Source organism: Acinonyx jubatus, chromosome D2, assembly GCF_027475565.1.
Source record: "Acinonyx jubatus isolate Ajub_Pintada_27869175 chromosome D2, VMU_Ajub_asm_v1.0, whole genome shotgun sequence".
NCBI lineage: Eukaryota > Metazoa > Chordata > Mammalia > Carnivora > Felidae > Acinonyx > Acinonyx jubatus.
Window position 1 is genome coordinate 1817538 of NC_069393.1, and position 18847 is coordinate 1836384.

Consider the following 18847-nt stretch of genomic DNA (forward strand, 5'->3'; position numbering starts at 1 on the left):
GCTCGGTGTGGATGGACAGTCGCTCAGCAAGCAAGTGCTCAGTAAGGGGATGCACGGGACGCTCGGAACACAGGGCTTCTCTCCCCGAACCACGCATCTGCCTTCCCGGAGGGGAGCCGGCGTCCGAGCTGCCCCACCCCCAACAGTCTGGAGGAGATGGTCCCCAGGGGCGCCAGCACGAGGAGTCAATATTTGCTGTGCTGGTTAGTCAGGCCTTGACCTTTGCCCGGGCGCTGCTGGCCATCATTCCCTCCAGGCGGGGACTGGCCTGGGAGCGGCTCCCGTGGGGATGGGTCGCCACGGCAGGGTGAGCACAGAAAGGGCTGGGCTGAGACGCTGGGTGGACCCCCCCCCCCCCCCCCCCCCGCACAAAGAGTGCCCGCAGGACATTTGTCAGTTTATCATGGGTGCCCTTGGGGCCAACACCTGTGGAAAGATGAGCAGGAGTGGGCGGAAGGAGCCCCAGGGGGCTGGGACAGGGCCCCACGAAGGCCTCGGCCAGCCGCACGGGGCGCTCTGGAGCTGGGATGGGCTCTCAGAGTCGCCTGGTGTGGGGGTGACAGGCCCACCTGTGTCTGTGCCCTTCACCGATGAGTCGCGGGATGCGGTACCCCCTGAAAGCCATGACCTTGGAAGAGGCAGCTTTTTCAGCACCCCCAACGGGGGAACAAGACCCTTCCGGCTGCTGGGGGGTCTTTTGTCTTCCACAAAAGTGGGGGGGTAATGATGCTGCTTCCCGTGCTGGGCTGTTGCAAGGATTCCTGTGCTAACGTGTAGGGCATGCAGAAAGGGGCCTGTAAATAAGTGTCACTGTGATCGCTGCCCTCTGTCACTGTACCCGGACACCATCACCTCCTGGGCCCGGGAGGCGCCCTGCCCCCGCAGTCTGCCCCTCCACCCTCTGGCGTAACCTGTCATTCCGCTGCCCACAACTCCCCTTCTCTTGGCCAGAGCTGGACTTTCTCCAGCACGAAAGCTTGATGCGCACAGGCCAGGGCGGGGAACGCCTTTGTTCCCATTCCCGGAGGCGGGCCCCCCGCGGAACAAGGGCCACCGGGACCCCCGAGGGATTCCAGAGTCCCAGAGCTCAGCTCTAGGAGCTAGTCGTCTTCGCTACTGATCTCCCTTGGGATTGCCCCAAATGATGGGTGAGGCCGCCACCCACAGACCAGAGCCCCCGGCACACCCCAGCCCCTCTGCCCTCAGCCGAGGGCCCCAACGACGTCTTTATTTATCTTAACTCAGGTCGACTGGGTTGCTGTCCTTCCTGTGGACTCAATCTCAGAGTCTGTGCTGCCTTTCACTTCGCGTGCACCTGAGACAGACCTTCCCTTCTGTCCTCATTCCCAGAAACACACCTTTCCGCTTCCTCTCCGAGGGGTTTTGCAGACTTGTGTGAAATCGGGAGCAAGGGCCTGGGTCGGGGGTGAGGACTGATATTCCTCTTGCTGGACGGAGGTCCAGGGTCCCTGGCACAGGGTGGGGGGCCGGGGGGCAGCAGGGAAATGGCAGCAACGTCCCTCCAGAAGGCCTGTGTGGCTTGGGTGCCGTTTGCATTTCCGCCCTGCACTTAGGTGGTGCCTGCTGGGGCCGCAAGTGCAGAGCTGCCCAGGGGGACCGTGGGGCAGGGTGCCCTCCCCAGCACCACCTTCTTGTCAAACACCGCTGTGCTTTGCAGGCCGGGCATGAGCACAGGAGCGGCCGGAATCAGAGAAGCCAGAGGGCGGTCCGCAGCCAGCCTTGCCCTCCAGGGAGCCCAGGGCAAGGGTGCACTGAAGGGTATCACCTGGGGGCCCGCAGTGGAGGGGGGGGGTGACACGTTCTGCTTGGGGAGAAGGTGAGATCACCTCCAGGGGGCCACCTGGAAAGGGCCGTGAGTGGGGTCTGAGTGGGGAAGGGCGGGTCTCGGGCACGGAGGGCCATGGTGCAGTCAACCAGGGGCCTGTCTTCCTGGGCGCCCGCAGCCCGACTTCCTTAGATCACAAGTGCCTCATCTGGCCTTTTTCTCCTCGATTCCCTGTCTGCCTGCGTCCATCTGCTTTCTTCTATGTGATCCCCTTCCTCACTTCGCAGCCTAAACCCGGGGCTGCACCTCCTTGTAAAGATGCCCACACCCCTCTAGCTTGGGTACACTGTGGCATGGGGCCATGACTGCCCCGCCCAGGCGGCTCGCCCCTACCCCTGTGCGTCCAGAGGCCGCGGGCTGTCCTGAGACCACCCCCCCCTCCCCCCCCCCCCCCCCCGCCAACCCCGTGTCCCCACGTACCTCCGCGGCCCTGGGGAGCACACCCCTGTCAATCATAGGGCCCGGCCTCTCCGAATTTGTTAGAACTGTGACTTTGCCCCCTTTTAAATTGATTACTTAGTGCAGAAAAGTCTATGCGTGGGGCTGAGACCCTGATGATGTACCAAGTGAACGAAACAGGCCCCGAGCAAACATGCCTCGGGAATGAACCCGCAGCGCACCCAGATACACACAGAGCCAGCACGCACCTGAGACGTCCGCACGGGCCATCTGTGCCCCACGCCTACACGGGTCGCACACGTTTCCCACTTGTGAAACTCACATCCGTCAACACGTGCTGTTACGTGGCACATGGCATCGAACACTTGGCCGCGCAGCGCCCCTTCCTTGGGCATGCGCATCCTCGGAACCCCCAGGACGGCGCCCGTACCGCTCCCCGCCCCCCCCCCCCCCCCCCCCCCCGCCGCTCATGGGCACCCGGCAGGGACCGCTGCCCCGGCAGCGCATCCGGGGACCCCCGGGCTTGACACCGGCTGGCTGATGGGTGTTCACTTGGTGACAGTTTCTGAGTCTTCTCCCTTTGTATTTTCCTCCATCAAACCACAGTTTGGATGCAATTGGATAAAAGTCTCCTGGACAACAAGTGACTGCAAGATGCAGCCCAGAGGCCGCAGCAGCTGCGGGCGTAGTGGGTGCAGTGGGGGGGGGGGGGGGGGGGGGGGATGGGCCGGCGGGAGGGCCGGCGGGAGTGAGCCACCGCGGCAGTGGGGGTCCTGCTTGCTGGGGCCCTATAGCGCCCCCTGATGGCGGCTGGCTGTGCAGGGAGCGCCGTGGGAGGCCCCCGGGTGCCCCTTCGGGGCATGGGCTCCAATACACGTTCCGTACCTGGCGCCGAATGTCCAAGGTGGAGGAGGGCGGTCTGTGTGTCGCGCGACAGAGGCTGGAGAGGTTAGATGGCCTGCGCCGAGCCCCTCTGCTGATCGGGGAGGGCTACCGCGGGGACCTCACCTTCCCACGGCCCGGCCCTGAGCCGCCTGCAAACCCCCTGGGGAACTGGGCTCACGGAGGGGACACAGTGCGTGTGAGAGGGTCCCCACCGGCCTGGTCGAGGAGCTGCCCCCCACCACGTTGCGCTGCCCTTCCTGCCCTTCCCCTGGCCCGAGTTTCCTGAAATATTGGAAAATGAAGCCAAGCGGCGCTCTCCCCTAGATGTTCTGGGGGTCGTCACTGTGCCAGGCGGGCGCATCCTGCGGGCTGCAGAGAGCACCATCATTGTATACTTTGGCTCTTTGCCTTGAGAAGTCCTCCTCCCCGCAAAGAAATCGCCATCCTCTGGCGATTGTTTGGGACACGGGCCAGAGGAGCAGCAGGGTCCCAGAGAGCTTGAGGAAACCCCTTCAGGGCAGAACTGTCCCCTGAGGCATCCACCCCGGGACTGGTGAGGACCTCTCCTTCCAGTCCTGTTTCTGGAAATAAGCAGGAAAGCCCCTTACTCAGCCTGCACTCAGATCCAGTTTAAATGACCAAGCATCTGCTGTATGCCAGAACTTTCCTCTCTGTCTCATGATTTGTTGTTTCCTCTCCCTGGACGTTCACCCGACTCCCTACTCAACTGCCTGCTTCTCGGAGACGCCCTCCCTGACTGCTCCAGCTAAAATAGCCTGCGTCTCACGCCATCACTGTCCATCCCGGTGCTTAGCGCTCCTGAACTTGTACGTCTGCTCCTTGTTTCCGGTCTGTCCCCCCTCACTGGGCAGGGGGCAGGGGGTTTCTCTGTCTTGGTCTTTGCCATAGTCCGTGCCAGGAATGGAGACTGGTGCCCCAGAAAACTGGAAAGAATATACGAGTTTTATACAATTGCTTTCAAATGCCTTTTTGTGAATGTTTTATGCGTATCTCTCTGTATATATAAGTGTATGTATAAATAACTATGTATACACAATAATATAATATGTGAACTATATAATAGAATATATATAATGCACTGAGGTAAAGTGACATGAGAGATATATGCACATATCTCCCACTATATAGTGTGTATATGCATGTGTATATGTGTATGTATATATATATGTATATATATATATATATATATATATATGGTAAAACCTTGGACTGCAAGTAACTTGTTCTGTGAGTATTCCACAATGTGAGCAAACATTTCTAATAAATTTTAACTTTATAAACCAGCAATGTCTTGCAGTACAAGTAGTACGTGATGCCTAACGTCACATGACCACAAGTGAGCCAATGGTTCTCTCTCTCTGTCTGTCTCCCTTTCTCTCTGTCTCTCTGTCTCTCACCGCAGGATTGTGGGTGATCGTCTCCCATGCTCAAATGCTCAGTCTCAGGCCATGGTTTTCGGCAGAAATCAGAGATTTTTCAGGATGTTGGAAAGTTCCCACAACTGGGACTCGTGTATTTTTTGTCGCTTCTAAGCACCTAAGGACAGTCCTTTGCTTTTCCATACAAGAGTGAGCTTAGGAATGCTTTACTTCATTCTGGGTCATTGGCTAGGTTCCTTGTTAAAGTTGCACGAAAAGAAAAAGATTCCATTGAACCAACAAACAGCCGTGATTCCATCAGTGATAGTGAAAGTCGTCCTACACAATAACCCTCCTCTCTCTTGTCTCCCTCACACCAGCCATGAAGCTTTTCAAAGGGAAGTACAGGTTAATTTATTATTTTCTTTATATTTTGCATTTTCCTTATTTTGTTATATTATATCACAGTATTGTAATCATTCTTATATGAATATTTTTGGGTTGCGGAATGAATCATCTGAGTTTCCGTGATTTCTTATGGGGAAGTCCGGTTTGATATACAAGTGCTTTGGATTACAAGCATGTTTCCAGAACGAATTATGCTCGCAAACCAAAGTTTTACTGCATATATATATATATATATATATACACACAATACATATTTTAAAAAAGAAAGAAGCTGGGTGGGGAGAGTGGAAATTTGTATTTAATCCTAGACACCAGTCTGTGGTGTATTACCCCATTTAAAAAAATTTTTTTTAATGTTTTTATTGATTTTTGAGACAGAGAGAGCATGAACAGGGGAAGGTCAGAGAGAGAGGGAGACACAGAATCTGAAACAGTCTCCAGGCTCTGAGCTATCAGGACAGAGCCCGATGCGGGGCTCAAACTCATGGACCGTGAGATCATAACCTGAGCTGACGTCGGATGCTTAACTGACTGAGCCACCCAGGTGCCCCTATATCACCCCATTTTAAGATGAGGCATTTGAAGCCCACAGAAGGTGTAATGCCCATAAGCTGGGAGTCAGGATTCGAACTCATGCTCCCCCTGACTCCTAGCCCAGGGCCTGAGTGGCAGTGGGAACCTTCGGTTCCTGGTCCTGCTTTGCAGCCTGGCATGGCAAGAGTTGTATGACCAGAGGACTGCACTGAGGGACCGCGCAGAAGGTAGGATCTCTCCCCAGGGGATGAGGGATGTCTCCCAGAGACAGGCCCAGGTTTGTGGTGTCCCTCCGTAGGAAAAGAATCAAATACAGGAAAGAGCCCTCTGCTCCCAGAATGGAGAGAGACCCTGCACCTGCTCCAAGCACACCGGCCCAGGACGGGGCGGGCCTCACTTCAGTAACGCCTTTGTTCTTCCAGGAAATAGTGGAAAACCCAGAATTCATCCTTGGAGGGGCCACCAGGACAGATATCTGCCAGGGGGAGCTTGGTAAGTGGGGGAGATGGGGCATGGAGAGAGGGGGGTTGGACAGAGCACCCGTAGGGGCCAGTAGGAGAGGCCCTCTGAGCTGCTTCCGTGACAAGGGCAGCACGGGACCCTGGAAACCCAAGGGGCACAGGGTTTGGGGGAACAGCACTGCTGCCCCCTGCTGCTTCCTCCTCTCCTCCCTCCCAGTCTGCCAGTCTGTGCCCCCAGATGGAGCCCAGCAGACCTGGGCGACTTGTACTCTTGTTCCCTGGGGGCGGATGTGCCTATGGTGTGGGGCTCACGATCCAGGAGTTTACAGAGAACAGAGATGCCTGGTGACGCCGGTCTGGCTCCCGGCCCCATGACACAGCTAATACTCGCATTAACTCGTCACCATGTCAGCCTCCCAGTGACCCTTCCAATTTTATAAATGAGAACCCGACGCTGAGGGAGGCTAAGTAACGTGAGTCACAGGAGCGATAGCTGGGTGGTCGGGATCTGAACTTGCTCTTAACCATTATGCCGCCCAGGGGCTCAGACTTTGGGGCACCCCACCCCCCACCCCCGAGCTTCACAATCTCCTTCCTACAATTGACCCGAGAGTACCCCCAAGTCAGTTACATTGGACCTTGCATTTCAGGATTTAGTCCAACATTGGACTGGGTTTACCTTTATTCTATTTATGAAAAAAAAAAAGACCTTCTAGAAAAAAAAAAAAAAAACCAGTGGAGCTGTAAGCTTATGAGGCCCAGATTCACAGCTGACCATGCTCAATGACCCAGCTACCCAAACATTGAACCCAGAGTCACAAACCTAGAGGGATGATAGTTGGTAGATAGATGATAGATAGATAGATAGATAGATAGAAGATACATAGATTATGATGATCATAGATGATAGATAGATGATAGAAGATACATAGATGATGATAGATAGATAGACAGATAGATACATAGATACATAGAAGATACATAGATAGATGATAGGTAGATAGATAGATAGATAGATAGAAGATAGATAGATAAAGGATACATAGATGATAGATAGATAGATAGATAGATAGATAAGATAGATGATACATAGATGATACATAGATAGATAGAAGATACACAGATGATAGATAGATGATAGATAGATAGATAGATAGATACATAGATAGATGATAGATAAGATACATAAAAGATACATAGATGATAGATAGATACATAGATACATAGATGATAGATACAAAGAGAGATACAATGATGCAACATGAGTCCACTTACCCATGGATTTTTTTTGTATAAATATAGTATTGTACTGCCAATGGATTTTCTCTTCCTTATGATTTTCTTACTAACATTTTCTTTTCTCTACCTTACTTAAAAAGTTTTTAAATGTTTACACGTAACATTACAGAGAGACAGAGCACGAGCTGGGAGAGGCAGAAAGAGAGAGGGAGACACAGAATCCGAAGCAGGCTCCAGGCTCCGAGCTGTCAGCACAGAGCCCGACGTGGGGCTCGAACCCACGACCCGTGAGATCATGACCTGAGCCGAAGTCGGACGCATAAGCGACCGAGCCACCCAGGCGCCCCTCCAGCTTACTTTATTGTAGGCGTGCAGTACAGGATACATATAACATCCAAAATATGTGTTAATTGACTTATCACCAAGGCCTTCAGTCAATAGTAGGCTACCGGCTGTTAATTTTAGGGGGAGCCAGAAGTTATACATGGATTCCCAGTTGTGCCAGGGATCGGTGCCCCTTACCCCCATGTCGTTCAAAGGTCAACTGTACATAGATGATAGAATTAGACAGCCTAGCTAGAATTTTGACCTTCCAAAACTATTTACATTCAGATTGGTCTTCATTTATTGAGGGTAAGCCTTCTCCGGGAGACTCTGTCTGTCCCTTCCTCATCTTCTCTCTCATCTCACCCCCAAACTCTTCCTCTATCTCCCTTCACTGCCCCCTCGCTTAGAAAGTCATCGTACAGGCTTCTTTGTGTTTCAAAGTTTTGGTTTGTCACAGGAGTGCAAACACCCATTTGGAATTACAATTGCATATTTAACCTTAGCTGGTGTTGATTGTAACTATTATTTTGTTTTCTTTATTTTTTTAGTGTTTATATTTTTGAGAGAGAGAGAGAGAGAGAGAGAGAGAGAATGAGGGGGGGAGGGGCAGAGAGAGAGAGACACAGAATCCAAAGCAGGCTCCAGGCTCTGAGCCATCAGCACAGACCCCGATGCAGGGCTCGAACTCACAGATCACGAGATCATGACCTGAGCTGAAGTCGGAGGCTTAACCGAGCCACCCAGGTACCCCTGTAACTAGTACTTTATAACAATTTTATTATTTCCAAATACTGTGCATATGTGTGCACTTTTGTAACACTTTTATTATTTCCAAATACTGTACATATGTGTGCACAACGAGGGCTAACAATAAAATGAACAGCTGTGAGTCTGCCACCCAAAATAAAAGCTAGAACATCACCATCTCCCACCTCTCCTGGTTGGCGGCCCCCTGCCTGCTATTGTCTGTTCATCCGGCTGCCCAACAAACTGACCTTGAGAGGGTACCCTTATTCTGGGCATAGCGCTGGGATAAGCAATACCCTGCAGAGGGTACGGGCCCAGCAGAGACAAAGCAATATTGCTCTGCTCTTGAGTCTTCCCCTTTGGTTTAAGTTGTGTGAATAGCACCGGCTTCTGAATCTCCTCCTTCAAACGCTCAGGGCATTCCTGGCTGAAGAGACATGATCTGCCACACTCTCAGGAAAAGAAAGGCATTTTCCTGTACCAGGCAAAGCCATAACTCGGAGAAGAGTGGGGAGGAGGTCAGCCCCACAGCAGGGGCCCCTCCATCAGACCCCAGAGCTGAAAGCAGGGACCGGCTCCCGGGAGGCACTCTGTGAACCTTGCTGGACAAATGATCCTGTGTCCTTTCTCATTACCATCTCCCCAAGGCCGGACCCCAGGCTGCCAAAGAGCGGCTGAGGCATTCGAACCCTGTGGCATGTGCCCCCTGGGGGACACTGTAGGGAAAGCCAGAAGCAGAGCGACTCTGGGAGTCCTTTCCCTGATGCTAGGCCTTCTGTGAGTCTCTCCTGCCTGTGCACAACAATCAGAAAGGGGTCATGGGGTATATGGTCTTTTCCAGAAATGTGAGCCCCGGGGAAGCCTGGCTGAGGGCGACGGGGTCTTGAATTCCAACGACGGTGGTGGGATCTATGGCAAACAGATCTGGGAGAAAACAGAGGGGTTCCCGTTGGTTAAATGGATACTTCCAAATATCTGCTCACCCCTAGTTCCCAAGCAGCAATGAAGAGAGGGGCTCATTCCATTCTCAACGCGGGCAAGTGGCTGCGTCCGCCTGGTGCAGCGCAGATCAGTACGATCTGAGATCTGACGGCACCTTGCAGTTGTCCTCTAGATGTGTGTTATCATGAAGACATCGCTGCAGAAATCCGTAGATCAGTCAGCAAATCTTGACAGTGAAAAATAATTGGAGGCGCGCCTGGGTGGCTCAGTCGGCTGAGCGTCCGACTTCGGCCCAGGTCGTGATCTCGCGGCTCGTGAGTTTGAGCCCCTCGTCGGGCCCTGGGCTGACAGCTCAGAGTCTGGAGCCTGCTTCGGATTCCGTGTCTCCCTCTCTCCCTGCCCCTAACCCACTCGCATTCTGTCTCTGTCTCTCTCATAAATAAACATTAAAAAAATTCTTAAAAATAATAATTGGAGCTACTGCGATCTCTAACTACATGGAGTCTGGGCTGTGGGGAGGTCTCGGTGCCGTAAATATACTCCCCAGGCACTTGCAAGGGCTATTTCTGAGGGCCCCCCAATTTCCTGGGCTGCGCTTATGAATTGCCTATTTACCCAGCGCACGCTGACACGGACATATGGCGGCTTCGCCCTCTGGAGGGGAAGTCTCTGGAACCGCACAGAGCTGATGCATAATGGAGCATATGTCTGAAACCCAAGTGAGCGTATCCTATAACGCTGGCCAGCCGACAACAGCTCTGCGTGATAAACCGGGCAAGGGAAGAGCCAGGAAGGGAGGCAGAAGGTGGCGGGGGTGGGGGGGTGGGGAGCAGAGGTATTTGGTGGTATTCTGTCCATTTCCTTAAACGCGGAAAAGACGCGGCCACATCTGGGACGCCCCCACTTCTCCTTCTGGCGTATAGAGTTTCCCAATTTACTGTGAACTGGGCGATGAAAACTGTGATTTATGGCCTTCATTTCGCAGGCGACTGCTGGCTATTAGCTGCCATCGCCTCCCTGACGCTGAATGAAAAAGCTCTGGTTCGAGTCGTCCCCCAGGACCAAAGCTTTGGACCCGGTTATGCCGGGATATTCCATTTCCAGGTAAGAGGGGGCCTTGGCCGGTAGAGCTAGGTCTTTGGGGTCCGACGTGACGCCACCCGCCTCTTCAGCTGCTTGGTAATCCCCCGAGGAATGCGCCCCCATCTGTGGGAAAGCCGCACCCCAAACTGGGCTTTGTCAAGGGCTAACGTCTAAACGCACTCGAAGGACCCGCGTTCGGAATATATCTAGTAGAACTTTGGCAAGTCTGCAGGACCACGCTACAGGTTTTCGTCTTTGGAATATCTTGTGCGTTCAGCATAAATGGCCTAAAACCCTTATACCTCTCAGGGACCGGATTATTTCTCATATTTTTCTCAAACCGAGAGATTCTCCTTACTGAAGAAGCACAGATTTGGAGACGTGTGTGAGGGTAAGAAGTAGAAATAGAGAGAAACCCTGAGACGTCACCTGCTGGGGTCCCGGCAGGACACGCGTCGCCCCCGTGGGACCCGCGCCGAGCCTCACGTGGGCACGGCCTGCCTGGGAATTGGTTTGTGGTTTTCTTTTCACCCTGTTCCCTCTCCTCTCCCCACCTCTCCCTGTAGTCCCTGTGCAGAGCTGCCCACCCACGGATGCCCGCTGGTCCCTGTGCCTACGTGGGTGACCTCAGGCAGATTTCCTAGGGACCCCGGCCTTCACAAGCTGTCTGGAGAAACAAGGACTGATATCGAGCTCGTGAGGTGTTCACAGACCTAAAAGGATCCAATGAAGGGGGCAGCACGGGGCAGGCACGCATTTCTGTCCCGACACGCCTGGGCCAGCCCCGTCCCCTCCGTCCCCAAGGCCGGCAATCTGAGTTCTGACATGGATGCACTCACACACGTGTGCATGCATGCACAAGAATGCACGTGTACACATATGTGAACATATGCGCTCACACACATAGCTGGACTCGCTTATAGGTACGTGTGTGAACACACAAGAACGCATGTGCGCGTACATACGGGTGCATGCACGCTCACCTGGTGTCGGCCCACCTGGCACGAGTGTGCCCCACCACAGCCTCTCTCTGCGTGTGAATGGCCAAAAGAGATCAGTTATAGAGTTTCCACCCCCGGGCAAAGAGGCAACTCAAGAGGCAGGGACATCCAAGATAACCTGCGATTGGTGGGGAGAGGGACATGGAGACGCGAGCTGGGCAGGAGTGGAGCAAACCCCACACCACCCCCTTCGCTTGGGAGAGAGGAGCTAACTCGGCCCACCCTGCCGAATGTCCACGTGTGACCCTGGCTTTGATGGGTCGACACTGGGTCTCCAATCCGCTGCCAGCAGTGGGGTGGGATGCTTGGTGGACAAAGTCCAGGAGACCCATCATGGAACCCACGTGTGAGTTTCCTCAAGACCCTAAGGGAGGTTTGGTCTGAGGGAGGAAGTGCCAAGGGAGCCCAGGGTGGGAGAAAGAGCCAAGCCTTTACAGATGGGGCTGGACCTCCCCTGTGCCTCACCCCCATGGTTTCCATCTCCATCTGGCCAACAGTTTTGGCAGCACAGCGAATGGCTGGATGTGGTCATCGATGACCGACTGCCCACCTTCAGGGACCGCCTGATCTTCCTCCACTCGGCCGACCACAGAGAGTTCTGGAGTTCCCTGCTGGAAAAAGCCTACGCCAAGTGAGTGCCCCCTGCAGGGCCAGGCCAAGGGCCAGGCAGGTCCAAGAAGTGGTCTCTATCCCCAGAGCCTTTTCAGAGAGCTTGAATGACCAGGGACACAGAGTTCACGGGTGTGGCCCCGTGTGGCCAACCCTCTTGGGGCTCGGTGAGGCTCAGAGGTGGAAAAGGAAAGTGTGGATAGTTTTCCTGTCATGGCTTAGCTGTGCCCATCCTTGGGCAGAGTGGTGACACACGTCCCTCTTCTCTCCCTGTGTCATGAATCTGGCCTTCCGAAGAGCTGAGAGGGGAGGTGGAAGAAATTCTGGATGTGTTGATGGATCTTGGCTCTCCCGACTTCCCACCGAGCACTGTTACAGCTCAAACATCTGGGCTGTGGTAAAATTTACCATTTTAATCCTTTTTCAGTATACAGTGCAGTGGCATTCAGTGCCTTCACATTATTGTGCAACCGTCACCTCCAGGGGCCACAGCCTGTGCTTTCCAGGGCTGGGTGGGCATAGCTTCCTTCTCGGTGAGCCCAGCACAGGGAAATCCTCCCCCGGCAGCCCTGGAAAAAGCTTTGGGTCAAGAATTCCAGCTGGTAGGAGTCAGTGGAATATGAAGTGTATTCACTCAAAGAGTGAAGAATAAGTTTCCTAAAAAAGAAAATCTGTGTTTGGTTTTTGGTCATTAGAAGAGGCCCAAGATGATTGGGATACACCTCACCAGAAAACATGGACAGGGGACAAATAAACACATGGAAAGATGCTCAACATCATTTGTCACTGGGAAATTGTAAATTACAAACAATAGCGAAATACCACCACACACGTACAGCATCAGTTTCTGACAAAGATGTGGGCAACAGGAACTCTCATTCATTGGTGGGGGGAGCCAATGAATGGCCACGGGGGGAGCCATGGTGGCCCAAATGGGTCATCCATTTTGGAAGACAAGTTGGCAGTTTCTTACAAAACTGAACATACTCTTACCTAATGAATCATCAGTCACATTTCTTGGTAGATGAGTCGGGTAAAAAGTCATTTCTACCCAAATGACTTGGATACAAACTTAGGTCCACACAAAAACCTGAACACAAATGTTTTTAGCCCCATCATTCGCAATTGTCAAAGACTGGAAGCAGCCAAGGTGTCCTTCAAGATGAATGGGTAAATAAATGTGGTACTTTCAGGCAATGAAACATTATTTAGCGATTTAAAAAAATGAGCTATCAAGCCATGAAAAGAAATGGATGAATCTTAAACGCATATTGCAGAGTGAAAGAAGCCAGTCTGAACACACGACATATTGTATGATTCCAACTGTATGACATCCTGGAAAAGGCAAAACTATGGAGACAATAAAAAGATCAGTGGTTGCCAGGAGTTCAGGGGGAGGGACAGAGAGGAATAGGGATGAATATGTGGAGCACAAAGGATCTTTTTTTTAGGGTGGTGAGACTATTCTGTAGGATACTGTAATAGTAAATACATGATGCCATTCATTTACCAAACCCATAACCCTTTACGGCACAAACAATGAAGCTTAATACAAGAAGATTTAAAAATCATCGAGAAGGATGAAGAATCCCAGGATGAAATGAGGGCTATGCATTTCATCTAACTATATCACAAATTTATGAGACAAACTCACTGGAGGGTAGGAGAAAAGGGAGCTAACCTGAGTAACGGTGGAGATGAGTGGGGTCTGTAAGATTAACGGCAAGAGGAATTATACACGAGCATTCTACTTGGGCTGATAAAGTTGTTTCTCATAGGGACACAGGACAACATTCTGATACCATTATACATATATAATTGTGTGTGTGTGTGTGTGTGTGTGTGTATGATATATGTGCTATATATGTGTATATATATAATACGTATATTATGCATATATACATGTATCATATATATGTTTTGTAATATATATGTTTCATATATAATATATGATACATGTATATAATTGTGAATTGAACAATTAAGGCAGGTGGTCGAGCTAGGTTCCTCACAGTTAGAGAGGAGGTTACAAAGAAGCAAGGGGAGGAGGCTGGAATAATGCATGTTGTCATGGGTTAGGGCTGGCGACTCAGGCTGAACTCACATCTTGTTTGAAAGAGATGGTTCCATAAAGATATATGTATATATACAGGGTCAGTGTATATACATTATTTCCCCACTTTGTCAGCAGAGATGGCCTAGAAAGAATGGCAGCCCCACAGCAACAAGCACTCCTACTTCTCGGGTCTTGGTCTCTAAATACCATTTTCCAGTGAAAGGAACCAAGGCTCCGTGGAGATAAGGCTGATTGTAGGACAGGGGTGGGAAATTCATAAGATGAGCCTAGAGCATCTTGTAGTAGTAAGGAGTGAGAACACGTTTTAGACACACACGCACACACACACGCACACACACACTGATGGGGTTATGTCAAAGGGACCCAGGAGCCAGCTGGAGAAGCTGAAAATAGCCAAACCTAGAACACTGTGAGGAACAAAATAAGTAAAGTTGTATTGGATTATAAGCCAGAGTACGAAGCAAATACCCATGAGTCCATTCTGATATAAACAAATGACTGAATACATAAATTGGAGAAAAGAATAAATCTACCCTATAGAAGAATTGCAAGTCATCTAAGGTTGAGCAAAACTCCCTGCTCCTTAGGTGCACGTAATGACATCCTTCCAAAGGGGACGGCGTGGACAGGGGGAGAGAGAGTAACTATCTAGTGGAGAAACCTAACAGGCATGACCTCCCCCAGGTGGTCAAGGCACCATGGGCAGCGATAAGTCATGGTGACACTATGGACCCTGGATGTGACGTGATGAGAAGGACACCTTACTTCTGTGGTCTCCCTCCCCCAAACCCATAACCCCGGTCTAACCAATAGAAAAACAACAGACAGATCCTAATTGAGAGAGATTCTACAAAACACCCGACAGTATTCCTCATAATTGTCAAGGTCATAGAAAGCAGGGAAAGTCCGAAACACTATCACAGCCAAGGAGACATGAGGACTAAGTGTGATGTGATATCTTGGATGGGATATCCTGTTCTTGGAACAGAAGAAGCATATTAGGTAAAAACTAAAGACATAAGAAGAAAGTAAGGACCTTAATAATAACAATGTATGGGTTCAGTCACTGGGAACAAGTATACCACACTAATGTAAGATGTTAACGCTAGGGGAAATTGGGTGGGGGTAGATGGGAACTTTCCGTACTATGTACAATTTTTTCTTTAAATCTGAAACTGTTCTAAATGGGAAAGTTGGTTTTAAAATTCAAGCAGGATGCCTATATGTGTGTGTATGTGTGTGTGTGCACGTATATTAATTATATTATATTATATTAACTTATATTAATATAATTTATTATATTAATAATATTAATAAAAATACAACTAATATTAATAGAAAATATAATAATATTAATATAAATTTATATATAATATATAAGCAGGCATGGGGTTTTACCTTATATGAATTTATATTAATAAAATATTCATGATGAAAATATTCATTATGAAAATATTCATAAAAAATACAACTATGAGAAAAAAGGTTGGGATTCTGCAAGACCAGAAAGGAAGAAAAAGATCTTCAACTTTGTCTCAGGTCTACATATAGCTGACACCTTCATGGTCAAGCCCTGTTGTGTGTAAGATGAGAGAGGAGGAGGGAGGGAGAGAGGGGAGGAGAGAGAGAGAGAGAGAGACTCATTTAAACCTCACAGCAGTCCCAGGAGGGAGCATACACCACCCATCACCCCCATTTTGCAAATGAGGAAACTGAAGCATTGGGTAAGGGAGGTGTCCCCAGAGCACTCAGCTTGTACATTGTGGATCCAGCGCTTGAACCTGCAGCCGGTCAGGGACCAGAGTCCACGCCCTTTACCACCACAGCCAACTGCCTGTCTCACAGAAAGCCTGGATCCTTGGAGCTCCAGGTAAAGCCCTATGCCTGCTTCCCATCTTCCTTCCCCATCACCCAGCCAGGGCAAGGCCCTGAAGGACGGGCCCTACAAGTTAGAAAATCTTTGGCCAAGGGGCGCCACCTGGTGGTCTTCCTGGTTTCCTGCAACGGTGTCCGTGCTTCCTTGCCGCCCTTACAGGCTGAGCGGTAGCTACGAGGCTCTGAAGGGAGGCAGCGCCATCGAGGCCATGGAAGACTTCACCGGGGGTGTAGCAGAGACCTTTGCAACTAAAGAGGCTCCAGAGAACTTCTATGAGATTCTGGAGAAGGCCTTGAAGAGGGGCTCTCTCGTGGGCTGCTCCATTGATGTAAGTCGTTCATTGGCTTGTTCACATGCCCCCCGCTGCCCTGGGGCTGGGGATCTGGGCCAGCTGCCCTGGCCCCGTGTGAGGAAGAACATAACTTTCAGGCAGTGGGAGGGTGGTGTCAATGTTTATTTATTTTCATTAAAACAGAGGCTTTAATTTCATGTTTTCCAAATTACAAAGTTGGGGTGTACTTACTGTAGCCAGTGGGACAATCGTGCGATCTATAAAGGCAAATCCCTATCTCCCTCCCCAAGTCCCAGCCCTGTGACACCGGGTGTGTGCCCTTCACGCCCCGCTCTTCTTTGTACACACAGGCACGCACATACATACACAACCACAGCAGAAGTTTAGTTTGGTTTTACTAAATGGAATCTTCATACGTGCCTGAATTTTTTTTTTTTTTTTGCTTCGTATATCATTAAAAAATTCATATCTGTAGATAGGACTCTGACAGTATTTCTCCAATGTCTTCATGCGTGCAAACACACACACATATAATTTTATCCCAGCTAGTTATTAGAGTCCTGTTCAAGCTTTCTGTCTCCTCTTGGGTCGACCTTGGGAATGTATTCTTTGCTACTAAATTATCCATTTCGTCTTCGCTTTCAGGCGTGTGACATAGGGTTGTCTACTGTTAAATGCCGGCTATCCTCTCTCGGGTGTATGGGATCTTCTATCTTGTGCCGTGCTGCATGATGGGGGCGGTCAGGTTGTTCTGTTTGGGGGCAAAAAGTGAACTTGTCGCGGGATTCAGGGTCTCCTCACCCCGGCGCGAGGCTATGCTTCAGGCACATGGCTCGAAGGGGCCAGCCCCGGCCTGGAGCTCGGTCTGGGCAGGGAGGGAAGGGTTAAGGTCCCCAATGGGTCCAACGGTGCTCTTTTCATGTTCCAGATCCGAAATGCTACAGAGTCTGAAGCCCGGACACCTTTTGGTCTCATTAAGGGCCATGCCTACAGTGTGACAGGAATTGACCAGGTAGGCGATGTGAACCCCTGTGGACAGGGTATAGGAATAGCCTCGGTTGTGCTAGTCCCTTGTACTTATTTAGTGCATCACATTATATATATTTTTTCTTTTTAACATGGTTCCTCAGACACTTAGGCAAAACGTTTTGGAGGATGCATGCCCAGAGGTGGGATTGCGGGATCTGAGGCATGCACTTAATTGCCTAAATAGTGCCAGATTACTCTCCAGAATGGTCACAACACGCCACGATTCCACCAGTACACGTGTCAAATTGTCCCCTCCTCAAATGTCTGCCAACAGCCGGTCTTTGCATTTTGCCAAACAAACGGGTATGAGGTGATCTTGCATCATTGTTTTAATTTGTATGTATCCGACTGCCAATGACTTCAAGGGTTTTAAAATTTTGTTTTTTCTGTTTTTAATTTAAATTTTAGTTAACATACCGTGCAATATTGGTTTCAGGAGTAGAATGCGGTGATTCCTCACTTACATACAACACCCAGTGCTCATCGCAAGTGCCCTCCTTAATATCCCTCACCCATCTGGCCCATCCCCCCCTCCCTCCCTCCCTCCATCAACCCTCAGCTTGTTCTCTGTTGTTAAGAGTATGATCTCGTTAAGAGTACCCCTCCCATATTTTCATGTTTTGTTTCTTAAATTCCACATATGAGCGAACTCATACAGGATTTGTCTTTCTCCGAGTGACCTATTTCACTTAGTGTAATACACACTAGCTCCGTCCACATCGTTGCACGTGACGAGATTTCCTTCTTTTTGATGACTGAATAATATTCCATTATACATATCACATCTTCTTTATCCATTCATCAGCCGATGGGCATTTGGGCTCTCTCCATAGTTTGGCTATTGTTGATAGTGCTGCTATAAACATTGGGGTGCATGTACACCTTCCAATCTGTATTTTTCTATCCTTTGGTTAAATACCTAATAGTGCAGTTGCTGGATCATATGTCAGTTCTATTTTCACTTTTTTGAGGAACCTCCATACTGTTTCCCAGAGTGGCTGCTCTGGTTTGCTTCCCACCGACAGCGCAAGAGGGTTCCCGTTTCTCCGCCTCCTCGCCAACACCTGTTGTTTCTTGTGTGGTTAATTTTAGCCACTCTGGCAAGTGTGAGGTGACGTCTCATTGTGGTTTTGATTTGTATTTCCCTGATGAGGACTCCAGGTGTTTTTTTTTTTCTTTTTCGGGATGGTTTTCTTTTTCAGGGGTCCTTGTGGTTCCATGCAAATTGTAGGATCGTTTATTCTAGCGCTGCAAAAAATGCTGGTGGTATTTTGATAGGGATTGCATTAAATGTGTAGATTGCTTTGGGTAGTATTGACATGTTAACAATTTGTTTTTCCAATCCATGAGCATGGAATACTTTTCCATTTCTTTGTGTCCTCTTCAGTTTCTTGCATAAGTCTTCTATAGTTTTCAGAGGAAAGATCTTTTGCCCCTTTAGTTGGGTTGATTCCTAGGTATCTTACTGGTTTTGGTGCAATTGCAATTGGGATTGATTCCTTGATTTCTTTTTCTGCTGCTTCATTATTGGTGTATAGAAATGCGACACATTTCTGTAGTTGATTTTATATCCTGCAACTGCTGAATTCATGTATGAGTTCTAGCGATTTTTTGGTGGAGTCTTTCAGGTTTTCTATGTAGAGTATCATGTTGTCTGCAAATAATGAAAGTTTGGTTTCTTCCACGCCGACTTGGATGCGTTTTATTTCTTTT

The 18847-nt window shown here is 50.0% G+C and overlaps 1 protein-coding gene across 2 annotated transcripts in view; it reads left to right on the plus strand.

Moving 5' to 3' along the window:
* Positions 1–18847, plus strand: part of CAPN9 (calpain 9) — a 45676-nt gene that overhangs the window by 696 nt on the left and 26133 nt on the right. For both annotated transcript variants that reach the window (XR_008292105.1, XM_027046973.2), the window contains exons 2-6: positions 5874–5943; positions 10153–10271; positions 11749–11882; positions 15973–16141; positions 17034–17117. Coding sequence is in view for 1 of the 2 variants with exons in the window: in XM_027046973.2 (XP_026902774.2) it covers positions 5874–5943; positions 10153–10271; positions 11749–11882; positions 15973–16141; positions 17034–17117 (576 nt within the window). In the remaining variant the exon portion in view is untranslated. The remainder of the gene's footprint in view (positions 1–5873; positions 5944–10152; positions 10272–11748; positions 11883–15972; positions 16142–17033; positions 17118–18847) is intronic.